This window comes from Ctenopharyngodon idella, chromosome 3, assembly GCF_019924925.1.
Source record: "Ctenopharyngodon idella isolate HZGC_01 chromosome 3, HZGC01, whole genome shotgun sequence".
Taxonomy (NCBI): domain Eukaryota; kingdom Metazoa; phylum Chordata; class Actinopteri; order Cypriniformes; family Xenocyprididae; genus Ctenopharyngodon; species Ctenopharyngodon idella.
Genome location: NC_067222.1, coordinates 15,764,045 through 15,791,275, shown reverse-complemented (window position 1 = coordinate 15,791,275; position 27,231 = coordinate 15,764,045). Strand labels below are relative to the sequence as shown.

The 27,231-nt window shown below is 34.9% G+C and overlaps 1 protein-coding gene across 2 annotated transcripts in view; it reads left to right on the top strand.

Annotated features, from left to right (window-relative positions):
- LOC127508102 (uncharacterized) overlaps positions 1–27,231 on the top strand; it is a 54,425-nt gene that overhangs the window by 7,195 nt on the left and 19,999 nt on the right. The window contains exons 3-8 of one of the 2 annotated variants that reach the window (XM_051885723.1): positions 4,355–4,705; positions 4,808–5,164; positions 18,311–18,412; positions 19,174–19,515; positions 21,181–21,513; positions 23,887–24,246. In XM_051885723.1, coding sequence (XP_051741683.1) covers positions 4,355–4,705; positions 4,808–5,164; positions 18,311–18,412; positions 19,174–19,515; positions 21,181–21,513; positions 23,887–24,246 — 1,845 coding nt within the window. The remainder of the gene's footprint in view (positions 1–4,354; positions 4,706–4,807; positions 5,165–18,310; positions 18,413–19,173; positions 19,516–21,180; positions 21,514–23,886; positions 24,247–27,231) is intronic. The other variant, XM_051885724.1, reaches the window with a different exon arrangement.

The following is a 27,231-nucleotide window of genomic DNA, read 5'->3' as shown; positions in this document are numbered from 1 at the left end:
TGATGTCTGTGTGAGTCTAAATGATGCAGTAGTTCAAAACTTTCTGTGCACATTGTGTTTTAGAAAGCGTCCAGATAATCTGATTGTCATAACACTGCTGGATCTCATGCTGTAGAGTCACAGGGCTACTATAATCAATACCATAAAATTACACATTAACCAGATGATCAGACCTGTGGACTCTGAATGAGATCAGTGAATCAAGTCACTACATGATGATTGTCATCATCATAATCATCAACACCTGACATTTTTTTGCATTAAAAAAGTGTCTTACAAACACAAAGTTGCAGCAGCCAGAGGAAAGCTAACATTAAAAAGTCAAGGATGAAACTACTATTTTCAATAAAACATCAACATCTAAACCTCGGTTAATTCTCAATAAGAACTTTTGTATGACAGTAATAAAGTCAGTCTGGTTAGTAATAAGCAAAGCTGGTAATGCTGATTGTGAAGTTGTTTAATCCTCATCTGCTGAGATCTTGAGAGATTTAATGTCATCTTTTTCATCTAAGGTTGTGGCTGGAAATCAGTTGTGGTTTCTGTTCTTGTTGTTTCTCTTTCCTTCAGTGATTCTGTTTGTTAGCAGCAGGTGTTCATCACTAATACTCAATCATCACTTGATTAATCACTTAATTATCTCATTAAGGGGCTTGGATTTTGGCCATTCATTTACGTGACAGTGGCGTTTTGCAGGCCTAAAAACAAACTTTTGAAAATGTGTTTCAAATAGGGGTGTAACAATACATCGATATAGATCGATACATCGATCTAATGTCTAACGATACGAAGCATCGATGCAACGTGTAAAAAATCGATACCTGTGGGCTATTTATAGACTAGAGGCACCTTTGTTTCAACACTCTCCACATTTAACACAATGACAGTCTGCATTATCGCCAACACATGCATTCTGGTTTAAACTACCTTTCAGAACTTGTGAAAGACGCTCGGGACAGTAGATGGAACTGTCACTGTCCCGATCGAGCCAGTGCTGAATCTTCATGAAAGTTTATAATTGTGTTTAAAGCCTTGCAAAAAGCAGTGTGCTCACATCTCAAACAGTGTCTGTTAGTTAGATCACAACACTGGAGAACAGAGCGCTATGAATCGTTCTTCACACACACAGTAACTGAAATTGAACTGATAAAAGAAAATGCTCAATAAACTGCAGCGTAGGACTCTGTATTGTTTCAAGCGCATCATTCTGCACACGGGATGTGCATAAGTGCTTTGTGCTACTCTGTATTGGAGCCTTTATAATACTTTTGCACAATGAAAGAATATTAATAGCCTGTCTTGTTCTGTCCTATGTTGTTGCTTCATTAAAAAGCTGCTTTATATACATTTAAAAGAAATGTCTTTTAATTTTATAGAATATAGGCCTATATACACAATATATACAACATTTCCTTGTTTATCAGCATTTTAGCACAGAAGCCTAAACTACTTTCTTGACTGTTGTCATGTCATAAGCTGTCATTATATTACTGTGTGAATTTTTTATTTGTGGATGTTCTAATCAGGGTGCAGGATGTGAAATTTTAAAATAATTGTTTGTTATATAATTATAATATGTTTTATATATATATATATATATATATAATATATAATGTTATATAATATATAATGTTATATAATGCAGTTGTGAGTTAATAAAAATGTAACTGGTAGTGTAAAATAGGCTGATAATATCAACATATCAAAATATTGATCGATATACCCCTGTATCGTAATCGTATCACAGAACTTTTTGAGGTATCGGAAAATATCGTATCGCTGGCTATGAGAATCGATATTGTATCAAATTGTGACGAACCGTCCGATTTACACCCCTAGTTTCAAATTGCAAGTTTTTGAAAACATTACCATTATCTCCATGTAAACAACAAAACATGAATTTGTGAAAACGGTGATATCATGCGCATGCGTGTTCCATTATTATGTGCGCAGGTGTGTAGCGTTTCTTTACAAAGTAACATTGCCAACTACTGGCCTGGCATGCTTAATACAGCGGTTTTAATTGTTTTGACAACATTGTCATCTGCTGGGGTGATTCTAGGATTTCAATATTAGGGGGGCTCAGCCCCCAATGAGGGTATGATTAAAACAACATTTAATATATTGTTTGTATATTAGGATATTATGCAGGAACAATAGCCTACATACACTAGGTTCTACACTACCTATTAAGTCAACACCTTAATATTGATATTTCAAATTATTTTAGCTAACCATATTATATTCATTAACATTCATTTAGAATATAGGCAAACCATTATTGTAATTGTCTGGATTGGTAGTATGTTTAATCTGTCCTATAATAAAACATTCCTTTTTTGCTATTTATTAAAAACGGCACACAAATCTATCAATTTGCCTTATCTATAATTCTAAGTGGCATAAAAAAAAACTGCCTTTAGGGCTATAAATGTCACAATCAGCTGCTTGGTTATTATTATTTAGTATGCATGAAATAACTGCATATGTTTCTCTGTTGCTGTCATTCAGACTGAATGCTGTCTGTCACTGTCAATGCACTGTAAAAAAATTATTTTCATGATTTATCACAACTTCACAAAAACTTTTGTCAAATCAGCTTAGGTTCATGTTATTCAGGTAACACTATTTTGAGTTTCTGTTGGATAAATTAATAAAACTTTTTTGTATCAACTCAAATTTTTAGTTTAACTGAACTCATTTTTGAAGGCAGCTAGGTTAGGCTCCTTACTTTAAGTTAAACTAACAAATCATGTTTACAGCGTGATTGTGTTTTTGATAATTTCTGTGCATGATGTCAATCTAATGCCACACCCACAATAATACATTTTAATAAAACATTACATTTTTAAATGAAAATAAGATTTTCTAAAGTATGTCTTCATGTGTCATTTTCGCTGGAGGACAACAACATAGGCCCAGTTTCACAGACAGGCATAAGCAAGGATTATGCCTTAGTTCAATTAAGACATTTAAGTAGCTTTTTAAAACGTGCCTTGGAAAAAACATTACTGTTGTGCATCTTGAGACAAAACATTGGCATTGACATATTTTAAGATATGTTAGTACACATTACTTTAAGTTAAATCAGCTCAAACATGCTTTTTTAGTCTGGGACTAGCTTAAGCCTCATCTGTGAAACCGGAGGAAAGTGTATGGAAGCTTGTTTCCACCACTGGAAAAATAAGGTGATCGCAGCTTTTTATCTCACAATTCTGACTTTTTTTTTTTACCATCACAGTTCTGACTTTATAATTTGCAAATGTGAGTTTATATCTCGTAAATTCTGAGGAAAAAAAAAAAACAGAATTGTGAGATGTAAATGCGAAATTGTGAGAAAAAAGTCGCAATTATCTTTTATTATTTTCTTTATTCATGACAGAAAGCTTCCATTCCAATTTTTTAGGGGGCTAAGTAGAAAAATGCAAAGGAAAAACTTTGAATGGTCTTGACCACACCTCTGATCTTGATTGGTCTTGGTCTTAAAGGTCTTGATTATATCACTGATAGATGAGATGAAAAACAATTTCATGACTTATTTATTTATAATGCCAAGCACACACTGCATGATTTTCAAAGTCGGTGGATCGCTGTTCTGCATGACTGTCTGGTACCATCTAGTTGCTGTTGTTTGCACTCAACATGACGGGTCACACCCCAGGTGAAAAAAAGTACACTTCTGTTATGTACTTAAAGTGCTCTATTTTCGTGCACTAATTTTGTACTTAATATACTAAAAATTATTCTTTAGTACTTAAGATAATCTTAAAAACATCTAAGTGTACTTAACTGTGCTATATTGAGACACCATGAAATATGAACTAAAATGTGCTTTTAATATACTATTTCTGTATTTAAAAAATGTATTTAGTTACCACTTGTAGTACACTATGGGTTCAAATGTACTATAAGTGGTAAATAAATATATTTTTGTAGGCTATAGGTCGTCGCCAATGTCTTTTCCAGTCAAAACACATTTCACACTGCAGGATTCTGAATCGCAGTAAAGTCCAGATATTTAGCATGCTAAATACCTCACAGGCATCAGCAACAAATCGGTGCTTCTCTCAGATGGTGTCTTTGATAGCACACGCTAAGCGATTGTCACTCTTGTGAACAAGCACTGATATGCCTCAGATTTCAGGCATTTGTTGGCAATTTCCACGAAACTGTTGGCGAGTGAAAATTGGGGCTAAAATCGTGCAGTATGCACTTGGCATTAGTTAAAAGAAAAAAAACAGGGAGGAAATCAGTGCTTACATTTATGTCCAGTTGTCATTATCAGTTTTTGACTACAAAAAAGCTTTATTTAACTTCTATCTTTTCCTTGTGATGGGAAAAACACTGTTTTCAGGGTTGACTGTGCGCGGTCCCTCTGGTCCTGTGGTTGCTCCTCTGGGATCTTCAGTGATTCTGCCCTGTTATGTTGATGGACCTTTATTAATGGAGGATCTGGAGGTGGAATGGAGAAGAACAGACTCAAAGACTTTAGTTCATCTGTTTCAAGATGGTGAGAGTCGACCAGAGTCCCAGCAGCAGGATTATCAAGATAGAGCTCATTTCTTTACTGAGCACATTAAAGATGGAAACTTCTCCCTCCGTCTGGACAATCTGAGAGCTGAAGATGAAGGAGAATACACATGTACAGTTCAGAGTCAGCAGGAGTCTGGAGAGACTGTGGTTGAAATTAAAGTTGATAATGTTGGTGAGTATTGACCACATGAGTCCCTTCATTTTCACTATGATTTTACAGAAACTAATGACTGAATTTGTATTTCCTGCTGTGATGTTTACTTTGTTCTTTCAGAGCGTTTGCTGGTCTCAGGATCAGATCGGTCCATATCTGCGTCTGTGGGTGAAGACGTCACTCTGAACTGCTCTGTAGATTCTCACATCACTCCTGAAGACTTTGAACAGGTTTCATGGAAGAAAACTGATGAAGATAAAGAAGTTCTGGTTCTGCTCTACCAAGACAGTGAGACTTTACCAGAGGCATCACATGAGCGATACAGAGACAGAGTTGAGTTCTTCACTGCTGAAATCCCCAAAGGAAACTTCTCTGTCCGACTGAAGAGTGTCAGAACTGAGGATAAAGGAGTTTATATGTGTCAAGTGATTGCTGGAGGAGCTTCAGCCAATGCAACTGTAGCGCTGGAGAGACTGGGTGAGTCATGAAAAACTAACACACAAGTGTCATTTAGTTACTCGTTTATTTACAGTTGTATATAAAGTTTATTAAGATTCCAAATTTTACAACAAAGTGATTCCAATGAATACAACTGCCATTTTTAATGGACAATAACTAAACAGCAAAGAAATGACTAGAGTGACAGATCAGATGACTTCACCAGCTAACAGACACACACACAGTTCAGGACAGTGATCTTCATGAGGCACATGATAGCTGTAACTTCAGTCACACACAAAGCACATTTCAATCCCTCATTCATTTCTTTTTTCATAATACTTGCATAAAATTACAAAAAGGGCAATTTTAGCTTGTCTAACAACAATAAAATCATTCAGTATATTGTTTTTATATTTATATAGTTTAGTTTTTTTATTATATACATTTTGTAATTATATTAAATAAGCTAATGATGTGCTTTCTTTGGGGATTCTTTTCGGTAATTATCTTTTCGGTAATTCGTTTATATATATATATATATACAGCTGCTTATTTCTCTTATTTACTTATTTCTCAGTACTTTTTCAAAACTCTTCACACAGTTCTCTTCACCAACTTTCATCTTGGCACAGCAGCTAATTTCACATTATTTATTCTTTATTTAAAAGGGACAATGCACATTAATTAACATGAGCACTCATGTCCATCATGTTAATGTGCCAGATTTAGCCATACAGGCTATAGTTTTCCTGATACGTTGATGGTAAAGAAAAGTCCATAAGTACATAAAACATGAAAAATCATATAAAAACACATTCCAGTAAACATAGCCATAACCAGAGCATATTAACACAAACACAAAATGACTGTAAATATAAGGAGACAGAAACAAGCCTCTACTCCAAATTATGAAGACATGTTTGATTATCCAATAACTACTGTTTTATCGATGCAGAAAATGCAGTAAAATGTAATATTTCTTAATTATGTGGGTACAGTATTCCAGGTATGTGCTGCTCTATAATAAAAGGCTGACTGCCCAAAAGCACTTGCTATTGGAATATTATGGACGTAAACTAATGCCATATGTTTTTGAAACAAAAAACTTGTTGAATTGCACTACTTGAAAAAAATATGCATTGCATTATCCATGCTTGTATTTTAATGCATTGTATTTTTAGGGCTTGCATTTTTATGGGCTGAAATTCAACATGGTTGTATATTTAAGCTGTGAATATTTCAATTCAAAACATTTCACCCACATTTTCATTGTTAAAAATTCAATAATCCATTACCTTTCTGATTTCACTTCCAAAATATTCATTCTGTTTAAAAATACAACTTATAATATTCAGCAGGGTCCATTTTATTTCACGTCCACAAATCCAGTGGTTCAAATTTCAACATTTCACATCCGGGAACTGCAGGAAAAGCAGTAGAGTACCGAGCATAATCTCCATCTACTGTTAGTCGACCTCACCAGCAGGTGGTGCAAGTGCCTGTTGATGAAGAGCAGAGCAACAGTTAGAGGAAGTCATTCATTTCATTCATTAAAACGGATTTACATTAACGGAGCAAATGGTAAGTGCATGTGTGATGATTATCAGGGACAGTATCATGGGCATAGAATACGCAGGGGACGGGGGTGACATGTCCCCCGCACTTTTAATAAAATGTTTGACATGCGATCCGAGTCATGATTCGACACAAAAGATTCATAACGCTCCGAAGCTTAATCAAAATATTTTTACAAATTAAAATAGCTGTTTTCTATGTGAGTATACTTTAAAATGTATTTTTTCCTGTTATGCAAAGCTGAATTTTCAGCTGTCTTCGGTGTCACATGATCCTTCAGAAATCATTCTAATATGATGATTTTCTGCTCAAGAAACATTTATTATTATTATTATCTGTGCTGAAAACAGTTGCTTAAAATTGTTGTAGAAACCATGATACGTTTAATTTTTCTGGATTCTTTGATGAATAGAAAGTTCAATGAACAGCATTTATTTGCATTTATTGTCACTGCCACTTTGATAAATTTAATGCATCCCTGATGAATAAAAGTATTAATTTCTCTCTTTTTTTTTTTTTTTTAATCTTACCACAAATGTTTGAATGGTATCATGGTTTCCACAAAAATATGAAGCAGCACAACTGTTTTCAACATTAATAATAATCAACATTAATAATGTTTCTTGAGCAGCAAATCAACATATTAGAAGGGTCATGTGACACTGAAGACTGGAGTAATGATACTGAAAATTCAGCTTTGACCACATATTGTACATTTTACAATATATTCACATAGTAAACAGCTATTTTAAATTGTAATACTATTTCACAATATTACTGTTTTTACTGCATTTTTTGATTAAATAAATCCAGCCTTGGTGAGCAGAAGAGACATTTCAATTGTACAATTGTAATGTTTCCAAACTTTTGATAGGTACTGTATTGTTCTGCTTTATTCTGTGATCTTTTTTACATTGTATAAAATCCATGAGGAGGACTTAATGCACAAGTGTTTGTAGTACATAAACCAATCATAGAATTGTCATAAAATATAGGGAAAAAATATTAAATATTGGTTATTGTTCAGCAGTGTATTTGATTTCTTATTAAAAGCAAACTGATTTCAAAATAAAAGCAAGAGATGAGATTAAAAAAAAAAAAAAAAAAAAAAAAAAAAATCTATCAATTAGACAAAGGTCAGATAAAAACTGGTATTACACCCAACATTTCTTTCCCCCTCACTTCTGAGACGATGGCTACGCCCCTGGACAGTATATATGCAGAAAAGCTGCTAAAGACACAAAAGTTGTGTTTACATTTAATTCAATGCCTTCACTGTTACTTTCCCTGTGTAGCCTACATGTAAGCAGCTTTCTCTAGAGTGAACTAGATTATAACATTATTCTCTGATGCTGATGTACAGTTCAAACGTTAAATCTGAGGTAGACATATAACTTTCCTTAACTTTATATCGTGGCTGTGCTGCAGTACTGGGGTTTCCCTCAATACATCATATTCCAGGATTCCCCTGCTGTCGGGACATAAAGAACGCTTAACTTATCTTTATAGACTAAAACAGTGAAAGACCACCAAACTCGCACCTTATATAGGCTACAGGCAAGCAGGTCGACTCAGAATATGAACGTAATGTGCAAAGTTTGATGCTAATTGTTTCCCAGTGAAATACTGGCATAAAGTTGTCTTGACATTGGATGGTCCATATTTGCAATTTTAGGGATCGTCTCTAAAGTTACACACAACATTTCTAACTTCAATAGCATTTGAAGAGAATTACTTAGTCATGAAACCAACTGTGAAGTGTTCATGTAGGTTTCAGGTATGATGCACACCTTTTAGTTTTTTGATATTCAATAAAATAAACTGTCAAGTCATATGTAAATATCATTATATTTCACTTAGCCTACTGTATGCTCATACACAAAATATACCATCATTTAAAGCTCTATGGTATTTGAAGAGAATGAATTACAGTCTGTAAAGTCTTCATGTAGGTGTGATGCACAACTTTTAGACTGTTGATAATAAATATGAACTCATGCTGTAGTGAAAAATAGTAAAACACATGATTTGACAGTTTGTTTTATTAAATATCAAAAATGTATACCATAATTTTAGATTGTTGATATTAAAATAAATATAAGTTCATGCAGTAGTAAATAATTAGCAATATTTTTTATTTGTTTATTTTATAAATATAAAAAAATCTAAAAGGTGTGCATCATGCTTGACACCTACACGAGCACATCACAGTTTATGACTGTAAGTCATTATCTTCAAATGATATTGAAGTTAGAAATGTGTACACCAATGTCGTAAGTAACTTTAGAGACGGTCCCTAAATTTGTAAATATGGACCATCCAATGTCAGGACAACTTTATGCCAGTATTTCACTGGGAAACGATTAAACGACTGATCCATGAAAATGCTACGTGGAATCTTATTGGCTGAGAGTGAACTGCGCCTGGAATTCTTTCGACAAAGATGGATATTTAATTTTTTACAATTTAATAATATTAATCAAAATGTAGGTCATATCTTAGAAATGGCTCGGAATGGGGCGCTTGGATGATTAATATTAATAAGCTTGTTTGTGTAACTGCATCACATACAGGTCAAACGCCACTGAACGATTTATCTAAAACCTTCATATTATCCAATATCATGGACCAAAACATTAAATTAAACATTAATTGAAAACAAAAGATTAAACAACTAATTTAATGTTATAAATCAGTCTATTTAGACATGTGTAAAATGTTATAAATTAGCCTATTAAAAATTAATTTAAATGAATTCATTACAAAATCGTTTGAAATGAATGAAGACATGTTTCGTCCAGTGTTTTTAAACGAATCTCTTGAATTAATGATTCTGATACAAATACATTTTAACAGCCACTGGTCACCACCTACTGGCAGAACAGTGTAATAACATTAGTTTCAAAGGTCATTTACTCGTTTTTATTGCTGAAATCAGTGTATATTCAGACTATAAATTGTTATTGCAATAATTGCGTTATTATTTAATGTTTGCAACACAGAAGTAGCTAGTGTGTTGTTGAAAACACTTTGTGAAGCTGTTTAAAACATACATGACCACTGCTTTCAGCGGCAATGCAAAAGCAGTTTTAAATATTCCGGTATGATCGTAATTTCAAAGGTTTAATAGACAGCCGAATCGTTGTCATTTAGGAATAAGATCGCGTTCTTTTGATTAATCGTGCATATATACATATGAGCTTATAGCTAAAGTATTTTTGTATGTTATGTTTTACCAGACCTCAAAACAAATTCACTATAGGTGGTATATTTGATCTCCACAGTATTTATATAATATTACTCAAGTACTTGATTTGTGTACTTCGTCCACCACTGGTAGCCTACATGTAAGCAGCTTTCTCTAGAGTGAACGAGATTATAACATTATTCTCTGATGCTGATGTACAGTTCAAACGTTAAATCTGAGATAGACACATAACTTCCCTTAACTTTATATCGCGGCTGTGCTGCAGTACTTGGGTTTCCCTCAGGCTACACAGTGAAAGTAACAGTGAAGACATTGAATTAAATGTAAACAACTTTTGTGTCTTTATCAGCTGACTTTTCTGCATACTGTCCCTAATAATCATGACACATGCACTTGCTTGCTCCGTTAATGCAAATCCGTTTTAATGAATGAAATGAATGACTTCCTCTAACTGTTCTTTGTCAACACACGCTTGCACCACCTGCTGGTGAGGTCGACTAACAGCAGATGGAGATTATGCTCGGTACTCTACTGCTTTTCCTGCAGTTGAACCATATGTCATGACAGTCTGAGGACTACAGCGGGCGGAGAAAATTTATCTTCGTAGACATTGCTCCATTTGGAGCGTTTTAAAGTTTAAAACCATGTTAATGTCAAATATTTTATTAAAATAATCTAAATTAAATAATAGATACATACTCGCATTTTGTTAATAGCTTAATCATATAAATATATATACACACACAAAAGTTACAAGGATATATAAATGTGTGTCTGTGTGTCTTAAACCCCTGCCCTTTGTAACCTTTTAAATATTTTTAAAGTTAAAAGTTCATCAACTTGTTTTATCTTAAATGATTAACTGTATAAAAATTGAACACAATCCGTAAAGACTAAAAATGACAAACAACAAACAATATTTATTTGACAGAAAATGTATATTTTACTCAAGCATTTCAGAATTAACCATTTTTTATAGTACATAATACACATTACGCAGTTGTACACTAGATTACATGAATTACGCAAATTCAGACCCATCAAACCCAAAAACAAAACACAAAAGTTATTTAATTTTAATAAAAATTAACTTTTCCCCCTAAGTAGCAAAAGCATCATATACTAGCTGTGCTTTGATCTAAAAAAGTTAGAAACCAAAGAGAGTAAATTGAACAAATTATTGCACAGCAGGTACATGATGACAAATTAAATCTTAAAAAAAAAAAAAAAAAATCTCCATAAACATACATTTCAAGACTTTTTTTGTCCAGACACTCATTAAGAAAAATGTCCATATCCTTAATTTGGAAGCAAAACACTAAAGGCCCTTTGGCCAGTTGTCTGCCATCATCCATTTCAGCCTGTGAAAGTTGAAGAAGGGCTTTTCCCTGGTCTTCCTCTTTCAATATCAGAAAGCACAGCTCTTCCACTAAACGCTTGAAGACTTTTGGTTGTTGTGCAGCACAGAGGTCTTCTGTGATCCGTGGCTCCTTCATGAGAGAAGGGTACAAATAAATGGGATGAAATGTTGGAAGTGTATTTAACAATACTTTGTGTTGTAGTCAGGATGCAGCACAGCATGTATAATAAAGTTTTGACATTCTGTTTTTCTCATGTTTATATATTGGAGACATAAATCATACCCTGTCACTAATGAAATTAATCAATCATGTTCAGTTTAAATTTTTTAAAAAGGCAAGCAATTCACATGGACCTTCACGCTGCACTTAACCCCGCGTTATCTTCGTCCTAAACACCACTTTTAACCTTGGGTAAAGTAACACTCCACGCTTGTATATTTACACGCTTTTGACAGTCACAGAACACTGTGCATTGTATATAAATAGTAAATTCAGCATTGAAAAGAAAAAAACAACAAATGCTAACAGAAAATGCAACAATTGCAGTGCAAAAAATACCGTTTAATTATTTTATAGTCTGAAATGTCCATTCAGGATAAACTTGATAGTGAAGTTGACTATATGTAATATGAGGATGTGTAATGCCTAAGCATTTATGTACACATATTGTGTGCTTCGTTCATCCCATCAGTGACACTGACACTGCCGATAAGGACATTAACCCAGGGTTTAGTAATGTACAGTGTGAAACGCTGTGTATGAATACTCAGAATTAACTGTTAACCTCAGGTAAATGATGATCAGTGTGAAACGTGAATCAAGATAACCAAGGATTCTGTTTATCTGGGGTTAACAATCACCTAAAGCCTTCATGTTTGTTTTTCATTCTAATGAAAAGAGAAGTTCATACATTTTTAAAAACTTTTTACTTTCCCTTCTTTTTCTTACCATTAACATGAAGATCCCACAGTCAATAGAGCCGGTCAACTGTTCTGGAACATTCTAAAACAATAGATTATTATTAACTTATTCCTGAAAAGATGTGACAGATATAACACACCATCTGTATAAGTAGCTTATGTGTTTATGAAAGTCTTATGAAACTAACCTTGTTTTTGATCAGCTTCCACTGTCCTGGGGTGATTCTGCAAATTTACTGCAACAAAATGAAAAACTTTAATGTATAGCCTTAAAAATTGCATAAAAGAGACAAGTTTCATTAATTCTATAGTCAAAATGACTACTTACTGCATTTCAAAAACAACATTTTAAATTCAGAATATATAAGAAACGTTCATACTAGTGATGGCGAAATGAAGCTTTGCGAAGCACCGAGGCTTTCCCCTCGAGTGTATTGTAAAAAGGTTCATTACTCGAAGCTTTTCAACACGGTGCACACTAACGACATCTTGTGGTCAAAAGGTGGAAAAAAACTGCCTTTGCGTCCCAGACGACCCAGCTATTTCTGGACTGTTTCATTTAATAAATCAGTTTGTGCTATGAAAAGCGTATAAAACAATGTAAATTTATTATTATACATAGTCTTTCACGTGTCATTTTACTTACACAATTTTAATAAATTATTCTGAATAATGTTTTGGGGAATAATCAAAATAAATGATTGTCAAAATAAATGATTGTCATAGAATGAAGTATGAACTGGGAATAAATACAAACTGAACATGCACAAAACTACACATGTAAATATTTATTCGTATTATAAAATTCTTTTGCTAAAAAGCAAATGACACTTCACATCTGCGCAAGGGTTCACGTTATGTGAATCAGAATACGAAGCAGTCACGTGGTTGAGTGCGAAAGCGAAGCATCGGACGTCACCGATCACGTGGTTATGGCAAAACGAATCAAGCTCCGATACCGTGCTTCACTGTGAGATGTTTCGTTTTTTTGATACAAGCTCCGAAGCCTCGGTGTCAAACATCACATCACTAGTTCATACCTCCATTTAGTGATGGGCAGATCGAGACTTCGTGAAACACTGAAGCAGTTGAAGCAAATGTGCCGTAATGTGTCGAGACTTCGAAACAATCTCACACCGTCTCCACAGTGACCCCTAGTGGTCAGAACAGTGCAAATGCAACAAAACTCAGGCCAAACATGCATAAAAACACCTTTTACAAATGTACTGCAAAAGTTTTATTGAAAGTAAAATCTATCAAATGCAATTAACTTATAATCTAATAAGATTAAATATAGAGTGTCTGTATAATATGTGTTCTTTTATCAATTTTCAGGGCTTGTTTCTCTGTTCCATGGCTCAAGCTAAACAGGCCAATAAGAGATTAATAACTACCATTATTCATTTTAATTATTCTAATGTCTAATTAAAACATCTACAAATGTATAAAACCATAGGGTAAAGCCCATAGACACTTGTTCAACAGTTCTCAGTGAATCTGCATGATTCATGGGTTCACTTTATCATCGCCCTCTACCGGTGAACCATTGAAATTGAAAACTGTTTTAAAAACGTTTAGAAACAGTGATGACGTAATGAAGCCTCATTTACTAAAATCACGTGACTTTGGCAGTTTGATACACGCTCCGATTCGGTCAGACGGTTTCAGGTTTTACAGGTTTCAGCCTGTAAAAATGGAAGCCCTAAAAATACAATGCATTAAAATACAAGCACGGTTAATGCAATGCATGTTTTTTTTCAAGTAAGTAGTGCAATTCAACAAGCTTTTTATTTCAAAAACATATGGCATTAGTTTACTTCCATATAATATCCCCTCTAGTAATGGCTCTAATAGATAAGTTATGTTTTTTTCTAATAAACTGGACTTCTAATAAGTGGAGGTGGGGCCATACCATACAAAATTGTATTCACAAATAAAATGTAATCATATTTTCCCAGTTTAAAAGATCATAGCAAAATTTTACAATGATGATATAAATTAGACATTTTATGCAATATTTCAAAGCCTGCTTATAGAGTATTTCTATTGAATGTAATGTAGGAAGGTCATAAATATACAAACTGAGTAACAAAGGACCCAATATTGAACCTTGAGGTACGCCAACATAATTAGTAACTTTTTTTAAAGTCTTATGGCCTACCCAAACACACTGTTTTCTATCAGCAAGGTATGATTTTATCCATCTAATTACCTCTGGTGAGAAATTATAAACTGATAACTTGTTAATTAAAACCTCATGATTTACTCTGTTGAATGTTTTCTGTAAATCTAGATAGACAGCTTCCACCACAACTCCTTTATCCAATTTAGATTTTATATTTTCTAAAATAACAATTAGCAGTTTCTGTAGAATGATACTTTCAAAACCCAAATTGCATCAGATGTAATGAGAATGGAGTACTATTCAAATGTGATATTATCTGTTCAGAAATCCATTTTTCTGGAGTTTTAGATACTGCTGGAAGGATACTAATTGGTCTATAATTAATAGCCATGTGATCACCTGATTTGAACACTGGTGTTATTATTGCAGATTTCCAAGCACTTGGAAAAACTCCTTCATTTATAGACCAATTAACAAACATCTAAAATCCACTAAAATAACCAAAACGCTTCATCCATGTTTTAAATCAGCTCATTCTTCCACAACAATAGCAGAGGTAGCAAAAAGCACACGCTATTACTCATAAAACAATGTCCTAAAAACACTATCGACAGGCAGCATTACACAGTCTTTTTGTTTGTAAAATGTATTTACAAAATGAGATTGACATCCTTCTACTGTTTATAATTCACCTAATTAAATTTTACATGGTTTACATCACAGTATGAAATTATTCATAAAATGTCCTCTTTTGTATAAATGGTAATGAAATTAGGCCTGCAGTTTGTTTGTTTACAATCGCTAAGACACATTTCTCAATACAGGTCATTTTTTCATAACTCTTCACACAGTTCTCCTGACTACGGAAGCCCTGAACCGCATGGTGGAAAAAAAAAAAAAAAAAAAAAAAAAAACTTGGTGGGGAGGAAAAACAAACAACAACAACAACAACAAAAAGAAACTTCTCGTAATTTCAACATAATAAGTCGTTATAACGACATAATATCTCATTATTTCAACATAATAAGTCGTTATTGTCTATCAAGTATGATAAAGGAGGAAAGCACATTATTGTCTTCAGTGGCGCAGCGCTGATGTATTGGATCGCAATTCAACCTTTTACTGCGATCGCCGCGGTTTCGAATCCGCCTTTTGCCGAGTTCGCTCTTCTCTAGTTACACTTCACATATCAAAAAAGGCATTTATTTTCAATAAAAAGGAAAACAATGTTCTAAAAGTGCAAATAACCTGCCTAACGAGTGTTTAATAACATTAAAAGTATTTATTGGGCAGCGTTAGCAGCATGTTCTCTTTCGATATTGCCCGCTAGAGGGCAGAATAAGACAGGGAATCAACTAAAGAACGCAATAGTTATGTTGACCTACTGTTGTTACAAGTTGGTGCTGCAAAATCCCAGAAGGTTATCATTGGAATTTGCATTCATCCCAGGCTAACATTGAGGTTAAATTTATTAGCCCATAATAAATAAAACAATTTACAGTACAAATAATATCTGCCAATACAATGTAGCCTACAGCATCTAAATACTATTTACATATCTTGCAAAGAACTGATAGGCTACTTTTACATGGTGTCAATATATCGCTATTTTCATCTAGTATAAATAGAATATCGTGAAAATGTTGCTATTGTCACTTAGTATAAATAGGATGTATCGGTATTTTCACTTAGTGTAAATAGCATCTACAGTAGGGGTGTCAAACTCATTTTAGTTTGAGGGCCGGACTGGAAATAAATTAACCATATGCGGGCCGAATTAGCTTCTTCTTATAATAACCTTAGTGCGCTGCATTAATATGAAACATATGAACAACAAATTAATTTGTAAGAAAACTGTATTTTTTTTTTACAGCGAAAAAGACTTTTTTTTTTTTTTTTTTAATGATTTTTTTATTTAATATTTTTTATTAGCATTTTTTATTTTGATTTTTCATGGCCAATTTCAATTTTTATAAGAAGCAAATCGTCTGATTCTGATACTGGTTGCAGATTTTTTTTAAAGCAAATTTATTTGTTGTTTATTTTTTCACAGGCCAATCTGGCCTTAAACAAATATGTATAGCTCTTTGATATTAGAGGCAAACACTGGCATTTAGATATTAGAGGCATTTTTATCACAATTCCAACAGCGATGTTATGCACACGAGCATGAGCAGTTGTTTTTAATTTAAATTACTGAATAATTTCAAGATTAACAGCAAAAACTAGGTCTGGTCTGACTTTAGCTTTGTGAAATTATGCTAAAACAAAATCAGCAGACGGACTGAATGAAAATGAAACAGCAGTGATATAGCGTTTCCATGGTTACCGCTATACACACAGCAGCGCTTTTCGATAACTATAGGCTAATACTAGCTACTACTTTATATGGAGATAAGAGGAAAAGCCATCAAAAGTTTTATTAATACAGTTCCTTCCAGAGATACATTCATATCAATCCCACTGTAATATTTATATTATTCTGCCTATTTTTCGCGAACAGTGAGCTTGTGCATGGTACAGTATTTCCTCTGCTGGCGGGTCTGTTCTCTTTGTGTCCGTATTCAGCGTGTTAAAGTCCTGTTTACATACTTCGTAAATACACAGATGAAATTTTGGGAAATTATTACAAAGCAGTTTGTTTGCAAGCCCGGAATAAAAACGTTTTTGGCCCCTGGACTAGTGCATCTCTATGTTTTATTATAGTTCAAATCAGATTGGACACCGGGCCGTAAGTTTGACACCCCTGATATACATCTATTTGCACTGTAAATTGTTTTATTTACTATGGGCTAATAAATTTAACCTCAATGTTAGCCTGGGATGAATGCAAATTCCAATGATAACCTTCTGGGATTTTGCAGCACCAACTTGTAACAACAGTAGGTCAACATAACTATTGCGTTCTTTAGTTGATTCCCTGTCTTATTCTGCCCTCTAGCGGGCAATATCGAAAGAGAACATGCTGCTAACGCTGCCCAATAAATACTTTTAATGTTATTAAACACTCGTTAGGCAGGTTATTTGCACTTTTAGAACATTGTTTTCCTTTTTATTGAAAATAAATGCCTTTTTTGATATGTGAAGTGTAACTAGAGAAGAGCGAACTCGGCAAAAGGCGGATTCGAAACCGCGGCGATCGCAGTAAAAGGTTGAATTGCGATCCAATACATTAGCGCTGTGCCACTGAAGACATTGATGTGCTTTCCTCCTTTATCATACTTGATAGACAATAACGACTTATTATGTTGAAATTACGAGATATTATGTCGTTATAACGACTTATTATGTTGAAATTACGAGATATTATGTCGTTATAACGACTTATTATGTTGATATAACGACTTAATATCTTGAAATAACGACTTAATATTTTGAAATAACGAGAAGTTTTTTTTTTTGTTTGTTTGTTTTTTTTTTTCCTCCCCACCAATTTTTTTTTTTTTTCACCATGCAGTTCAGGGCTTCCGTACCTGACCAACTTCACAGCAGTTAATTCATATTCAAAATGCACTAAATCTACCAAAACACTTCACTCATGACTTAAATCAGCTCATTCTTCCAGAACACTAGCAAAGTTTTGAGTTCATCACTCAATAAAACACAGACCTAAAAAAAATGTTGACACAAACATGACCTAACAAACTGATGTTGTGATCATGTGTGAAGAGTTTTGAAAATTAACACTTGGTTAAGTGTTCAACTACAGTTCAGCATTAGCTGTGTTGATCTAATTGTTGTGATAGTATTTTCTTCTCTTAGCTTTGGAATATATTTCAGCACAGTATTACTGTAGAAATGTAGGAAATCTCTTTTGCAGATCTTTCAGTGGTGACTGTGTCTGAGTCAGAAAAGAAATCATGCATGCAATAATGTGTTAAATTGACATCATTCTTGTGTGTGTCCCGCTTTATCATATCTTAGGGACCAATTTGTGCAATATAAGGAACTTTGCACAATACTATCATTGTTCAATAACTGTGTGTTTCTCAGGTTTCTCTGCTCTACACATAATAATGATGATTCTCTGTGTTTCTGCATCTGGATCTGCTCTTCTGCTCTGCTGTCTGATCTACTGCAGATCATCTACTAAAGGTACAAATATAACAGGAACATACTCTGATTTACTGTGATCCAGTGCAAAATACATCTGAACCTAATAATAATAATAACCATCATCATAATAATTAGTGTTTATTGAGTGTGTAAATCAAACAGCTGCTGCTGCTGCTTTTCCAATGGAAATATTTAGTTTAGAAAAAGTCAAGAAGTCAAAAGTTTGTTAATGTGATAGTTTACGAGTTTAATTCATTTGAGTTATCATTAGTTATCAATATTTTGACAAATAGATCACCAAGATGAGATAAGACATAAGTTATAAAATATTCAAGAAATTTCCGGTAGCAGTAGATAAGGTATTGTTGAATTAATATCATCAGATTTGGAGCATCCTAAAGCTTTGTGTTTCTAGTAGCTGAACTCAGGGAAACTAGCAAAATCTAGTACCTTTAGACAGATCGCTCATCAGTTTTGTGTACGGTAATGGAAAAAAATTGTTAGATAACTCAGTTTTTTTTTGTTTGAATATTTTTGTGAAGTGTGTTTTTGTGGTTTTGATAGCATTAATCAGCGTCATTTTTTTTCTGATTCGACACTGACTATAGATTCATGAACAAACCGCTAGTGTTTACAAATGATTATGGTCATGTGTTTCTGACAATGTCCCAATAATCTCATCACAAAATATTTGCACCTGTATTTAGTGTGATTAAAACAGCCTGACAGAGGCTGATAGTGGGGTTATTTGGCCTCAACATTTACCTCACATTTGAAATTAAATCTCTTTTCCTTCTCAGGTTTGATTGTGCAAAATTCTTGCAACCTTAATGTTAATCTTGGAGGTTCAGTGGTTTTGCCCTGTCATGTTCCCCCAAACTTACTAACTGAGGATCTGAAGGTGGAATGGAGAAAAAAAGACTTAAAGGATCTGGTTCATCTGTATGAAGATGGTGAGAGTCGAGCAGAGAAACAGCAGCAGGATTATCAAGATAGAGCTCATTTCTTTACCGATCACATTAAACATGGAAACTTCTCCCTCCGTCTGGACAATCTGAGAGCTGAAGATAAAGGAGAATACACATGTACAGTTTACAGCAAGAGGGATTGTGTGTTTTCAGCCAAGACAAATTTGGATTTGAGTAAGTAAACAGATAAAAACAAATCAAACTCGACTCTTAATAGTTAATCAACAATACAGTACAAAGAGTTTTCAGCTGGTTTGATTATTTAGTGTTTTAGTGATACATCAATATTACATGTTTGAGTCAGGAGAACTCAAGATAGTGAAGACATGTTACATTGTTGTCAATTTATCACGTTATTCACAGCTGATTACCATAATGTTCAAAGTGTGTGTGTGTGTGTGTGTGAACATTTGCAATTATTTCAAAGAAGATAATTATATAGTATCTGATTATATTTGTAATCCTGAATATGTAGTTATAAATCTTAAGAAATGTATTAATATATTTATATAATCAGAGCTATAACTATATAATCAGGATTAAAAATATTGAGATGTCATATATATGTTATCAAGACGTGTCTCTCTGTTCACAAACATGAGTGTCAGTTACTGTAAGAACATTTGGTCAAGAAAAATAAGTCTGCATGATATCTACAGCAGTACAGTAAATGTGATTACTGTATGTAATAGTGCAACACCATTCTTACAGTATAATTTACAGTATTTGACCGTATCAACTCTACTGTCAAAACTGCATGGTCACAGCTTCATGAAGCACATATTTTGATAAAATATACTTTATACCCTGAAAAAATATTTTGTCAGGTGATCTAAAAATCTGCTTTATGCAGTTAAATCTAAATTAATTAATTTCATCAAATCAAATATAATATTTAATATGATTGAATCAGCCTGACTACATTAGATTGATTATTTTTTATGGGTTAAATAAAGTATAGATTCTTAAGGTAATCATTGCACATTATCACTTTTTGCAGGATATGGAAATGACAGTATTTTTTTTCTGATGTGATACTGAAAAAGTTCAGTTCATTCAGCACTTCTGAGGCCCTGTCCCAAATGGCACACTTCTCTGCACTATCGGTCTTGTGGACGTACAATGGCTGCCTCGTGCGTGTGTCCGTCAAGTTCATGAGACTGTACTATGAGGTTTCTGCGGAACAAAAGTGGGCATTTCTGAATTTGTGGGTGTTTACAAACTGGTGGGTGTTTATAAATCATGCAATGAAAATGACCCCCTTCACCCGACCCCACTCCTAAACCCTACCCACACTCTGATGTGGGCAAATCAGGTAACGCTCTCAAAACGCACTGTTTATGGATTCGCCCACTGATCTGGTAACTCCTATTACTCTCCTGCAGAGACCTGTACTTGGACTGTAGGGTGTCCCATTTGTCATTTTAGCTTTCAGAAGGGTGCTCACGAGCGCCCTCTTTGCAGTCGATATTCGCCCTCGAAGCACACTTTTGCACTGGTGCAGCTCCGCAGCAGACTTCTTCCCGTCAGTCAAAGCGGCGTTACGGCACGAAAGTAGGAAGACCGCGAGTGTTTAGGGTGCCATTTGGGACAGGGACTAAGAGCAATTTAAAACATATCTTGGATTGTTTGCTATTGAATTATGCTTAAAATGATAAAAACTGAAAAAAAAAAAATATTTTTTTTAATGTATTTTGCATATTAAACCAAATTAATTAACTAATAGCAAGTTGTGAATGATGGACTAGCTGTTATGCAAGTGCGTTTTGAGTTTTGTGCTAAAGTTTATTTCTTCTTTTGTATTAATAGTTTTTTCCATATGTTTCTATTCCTTTATAGAGTTCTTTATGTCTGGTAAACTCATTCCTCTGGGATCTTCAGTGGTTTTGCCCTGTCAGATTAACAAAAGCTTGTTACAGGAGAGTCTGAAGGTGGAATGGAGAAGAACAGACTCAGACACTTTAGTTCATCTGTATGAAGATGGTGAGAGTCGAGCAGAGGAACAGCACAAGGATTATCACAAAAGAGCTCATTTCTCAAAGAAGAAGATTAAAGATGGAAACTTCTGCCTCCGTCTGAAAAAACTGAGAGCTGAAGATGAAGGGGTTTACAGATGTAAAGTTTACAGGGACCAGGATTGTGTGTTTTCAACCAATACAGAGTTGAAACTGGGTAAGAGTAAAAAAAAAAAAAAAAAAACTCCTGCTGTTGTAGCCCTGATCAATATATCAATTTGATGAAGTAGTATAGTTACAATAAAAATGATGCATTTAAGTGATAAATATAATTGTCTGGGCTGGTCATATATCATTAATTATATACATAAAATTATTAATTTTGATTGAGCACCAACTACATCTGAACATGTATTTATATGCTTTATCAGCTGGAGCTGGGTTTGTACATGTGAGTGTCTATGGAAAGTAAATTCCCAATAAATTAAAGAGCAGAAATCAAGAAATTATAATATATAAGCTATTAGCAGATAATATCAAAAAATCCCAATTTGTGGAAGGAGTTATTGTGCTTTTGGCCTGTGAGAGTCATGTGTATTCTCAGCACAAACTCAGTCTGTTCATTTTGTAGTTTGGTAGATATATTTCACCAGCAGATGCTCTCTCTGTAGTAAATAGTCCTAATTATTCTGTGTTAGTTCACAATGCCAGACAGAAATGCTTGTTCGCTTTACTTGAACTATTCTACCAACTCATTCATGCCTAGATAATAGTGCATGCTTACACAGAAAAGCCAGACCTCCTTCACCCTGTCCACTGACTCTGTTTATGGTGTATAGAGTATCACTGCGCTGAAGATGTACTGCTCTTGAAACTGGTCCCCTAGTCTCACATGACTACAACTTTGACTAAACCACAAAAGGCCATAATGTGCCTCATTCTGACCAAAAACTGCCCTCTAAAACATGAAGAGCTGTCTGATTAACATGTACAGTAACTAATCACAGTTCATTTTATTCATACATGCTGTTCTGAGATGCATTATTATGGAAGTTTATTAATGCCAAATGTTTTTTTAAATAAAAAGCTTGTTAAATTGCACTAATTAAAAAAAAAAAAAAAAAAAAAGTGCAACAAACAAGCAGGCAATTTTCGGTCCATTTTATTTCGCTTTACAAATTCACTTCCAAAAATTCAGTGGTTCAAATTCGGCAGAAAATTCAACATTTCACATCCGGGAACTGCAGGAAAAGCAGTAGATTGCCGATGCATGATCTCCATCTGCTGTTAGTCGACCTCACCAGCAGGTGCCGCTAGCGGCTGTTTATGAAGACCAGAACAATGGCTAGTAAGTTGTTATCAGCGCTCAGTTCAGAAGCCTGCATCTCTGATGGTATGGGGTTGCATGAGTGCGTGTGGCATGGGCAGCTTACACATCTGGAAAGGCACCATCAATGCTGAAAGGTATATCCAAGTTCTAGAACAACATATGCTCCCATCCATACATCGTCTCTTTCAGGGAAGACCTTGCATTTTCCAACATGACAATGCCAGACCACATACTGCATCAATTACAACATCATGGCTGCGTAGAAGAAGGATCCAGGTACTGAAATGGCCAGTCTGCAGTCCAGATCTTTCACCCATAGAAAAGATTTGGCGCATCATAAAGAGGAAGATGCGACAAAGAAGACCTAAGACAGTTGAGCAACTAGAAGCCTGTATTAGACAAGAATGGGACAACATTCCTATTCCTAAACTTGAGCAACTTGTCTCCTCAGTCCCCAGACGTTTGCAGATTGTTATAAAAAGAAGAGGGGATGCCACACAGTGGTAAACATGGCCTTGTCCCAACTTTTTTGAGATGTGTTGATGCCATGAAATTTAAAATCAACTTATTTTTCCCTTAAAATGATACATTTTCTCAGTTTAAACATTTGATATGTCATATATGTTGTATTCTGAATAAAATATTGAAATTTGAAACTTCCACATCATTGCATTCCTTTTTTATTCACAATTTGTACAGTGTCCCAACTTTTTTGGAATCGGGTTTGTACAAACAGTTAATGCAATGCACTTTTTTTTTTCAATTAGTGCAATTCAACAAGCTTTTTATTTCAAATACATTTGACATTAATAAACTTCCATACATTATACCACAATTATAGACTGGTGTGGAAAATAGTCATTTGGAGACTCAAGTTACAAGCATCACAAGTACAGAACAGAAAATAAGTACAGACTATTTCACAAATACAACTCAGAAAATGAAGCAAATGAACCAGTTTTGGCTGTGGATATCTAGTTTAACTGCTATTAAAGTGCCTTGAACAAACTCTGATTATCTTTAAAAGATCTGATGTCATCAACCTAACAAACTTTACATGAACTGAATCCAGTGATTTTCTTAAAAAAAAAAAAAAAAAAAAAAAAAAAAAAACCTTAAAAAACACTGTGCTTAACCCTTAATAAATGTTTTGGCTTTTAATGCAATTTTTTAGGGCTGTTTAATGAAAAAAAAAAAAAAAAAAAAAATTACACAAAATATGCCTCACTTATTTTTAACAAATAAATGTTTCATTTTTAGGATTGACTGTGAAACCTTCTCATCACACACCTGTTCCTCTGGGATCTTCAGTGGTTCTGCCCTGTTATGATGATAGACTCTCTACAATGGACGGTCTGAAGGTGGAATGGAGAAAAAAGGACTTAGAAGATCTAGTTCATCTGTATGAAGATGGTGAGAGTCAAGCAGAGAAACAGCACAAGGATTATCATGACAGAGCTCATTTCTTTACTGATCAGATTCAACACAGAAACTTCTCCCTCCGTCTGGACAATCTGAGAGCTGAAGATGAAGGACGATACACATGTACAGTTCACAGTGGATTATCTCGGAATCGCAGGCAATTTTCAACGAAGATAAATGTGGTACTGAAACTACTAGGTAAGTCAACAGAAGAGAAAAAGACCTACTCTTCTATCCTTAATCAGTACACAAACAAAAATGGTGCTAAATAGCACTAAAAGTGGTTCATTGGCTCATAATCATAGGGGAGCCTTTTTAAGTGCTATATAGCACCTATTCTTAAAGAAGCTTTATTTGTCAAATTAGAGGTGCTATATATATATATATTTTTTTTTTTTACTTAAAAGATGAATGATAATTAATAATTTCTTACCAAATCATGACTTTAGAGGTTCAGAATCCTGTACTAAATGCTTACTGAGAAACAAAATACATTACACTTTCAAAACCTTTAAATTGATTTCTTTCAGCAGCAAATAACCTCAGTGCTGACAAGTCAGGGAATATACATGTACAACATCACACTGTGCTCATGTTGGATGGCCAGTTAATCACAGAGGAGAGCGAGGACCTCTCATCCGTCTGTGTGTATATTTTACATTAGGAATCCAATCCAGTATCCTAAAGGACTGAAAAAGACACTGACCTTTTTGGAGCGTGTTTTTTGAAATTGAAGGATGCAGTCAGACTTCCTGTCATTGAGTGTAAAATGAGTGTACAACTCAATCTTTCAGAGTCTATATTCTCTCTTGCTCTCTTTCTTCCAGTTTTAGTTCCAGTTTCTATATTGTTTTTGAAATCCTGAAGGACTTACAAAAATGTTAGTGCGCTGTTGACAATGAAAGATACTGCAGGACTTCAGAGCATAACTGTTTGCAAGTGGTTGTATTTGCAATTTTCAATAATTTCACTCACTCATTAATCTAATGTTAAAAAGACTACAGATTTTCCAAATAAAGCACACACTGGAGGAGGCCCAGTGCCATTGAGAGGTCCTCGCTCTCCTCTGTGATTAACTGGCCATCCACTGTGAACACAATGTGGTCATGATCCTCCCCGCAGCCTTTAGGCACTATCTTAGGTGTTGGGATGTCAGGAGGGCTGGTCTGAGCATGGCCCCGGAGGAGAGGGGATAATAGCATTAACCATCTTCACATATTAATTTGAAAGGCAAACCTTATAAGTTAAATTAATTTGCCTCTGGCGAAGCATCATTACTGTTCTCTTGTATACTTATTATTATTCCACACAAAAGTTTGGCACGCTACTCCTCCCGCAGCGTTTGTCCTAGACCCATGAATGAGGTGTCATATCGACCGGCTCATTGAGGAGAGGTGTGCTGTGACTTTTCTAAGCGATCGGACCAACAATGTTTGCACAGCGGACGAAAAAGCGGCCAAAAAAGTCCCATAAACTTACATTGAAAAATTCAAATTCACAAACATTCCGTCACTTTCAACTGTCACTTTCTCTCACACACACACACACACACACACACACACACACACACACACACACACTCACACTCACACACACACACACACACACACACACACACACACACACACACACACACACACTCACACTCACACTCACACACACACACACACACACACACACAAGCAGGGCCTGAGGAACCCTCTCTCTCTCTCTCTCTCTCTCTCTCTCTCTCTCTCTCTCTCTCTCTCTCTCTCTCTCACTCATTTGACTCATCTTATCAAGCAGCCAATAAGTAATGACCTAAAATCTTCATCATAGCCACACCCTAGCAACCACTTACAGCACCCTAGCAACCACCCCATAGACTTAACATTGATAATAGATGAGAGGGATAAAATGAATCAGAGCATCATAGAGACATGCGAGTTTGGCTCTTTTGATTTGGGCAGACATGCAGTCTATTAGTTTAAGCCTGCTAACTGTCTAGCCATGCCCTAGCAACCATTTAGAGCACCCTAGCAACCCAAACCCAAAGAAGGATATCTTCAAATCTGAACATCATAGGGTTGGTTTATATCATTCATAGTGACAAGCAGCCTTTACAGTATCACTGGTAGCTGCCAAGCCACTCCCTAGCAACCAAACAGAGTACCCTAGCAACTGTTTAGCAAGACCTATATCTCTGCATCAGAACATCGTAGAGACATGGCGGTTGGCTCTTTTGACTCATGCTAGCAAACTGGACTTCCAACATGCTACACATGCTAGCAGTGAATAGCTACATGCTAATAGTGATTAGTTAAGTGCTAAATCAGGTTAAAAACATGCTAAGAACTTTATAAAAACTCCATAGAAGCCATCTGTGACAACTAGCAACCACAAATCAATACCCTAACAACCACCCAGGTTACCATAGTAACTGCCTAGCAACCGCCCAGAACACCCTAGCAACTGCCTAGCAACACCCAAGCAACCACCCAGGTTACCATAGCAACTGACTAGCAACCACTCAGAACACCCTAGCAACCACCCAGAACACCTTAGCAATTGCCTAGAAACACCCTAGCAACCGAGTGCTGAATTTTGCCACTGCAAGCACTATTCACATTTTCTTCAGGAAATGTACGTTCTAGTTTTTAACTACTGTTGTACAACTGCTCAAATACTTTTGGCCATTAACTAAAAAATGAATGTAATTTTCTCTTCACATTAATAGGATAGTTTGTGTAGACCAACTACAAACAAACAAACAAACTAAACAAACTAATGTTTGCATTGAAATCATTTGCATAACAAGATGTGCAGTAAGTGTAGTGCTTTGATTGGATTGTGCTTCACACACTGTAGTCAACAGTTCATGGCTCACCTCAGCTTCAGACAGCAACCCGGGTCCACCTTGAGCAGAATAGCTGCTTCCAACTGTAGGCCTTTAAACAAAATAACATCATTAGGTTAACTTAACATGGGATGCTTTTACCCAATACCTTTTTTTTTGTTGTTGTTGTTTTTTAAACATTCATTACTGTGTTTAAAGCCCAAAGTATAGTTCAGTTTTTATGCGCATACTCTTAGTCAAACGCACAGCCTTGCAAACTATACTTCATTTGACTTGTACGTGTAGACAGGCATTCGCTCCCTACATAAAAGTTACAAAAACTCATAGAAGTCCTACAAGCACAGCGG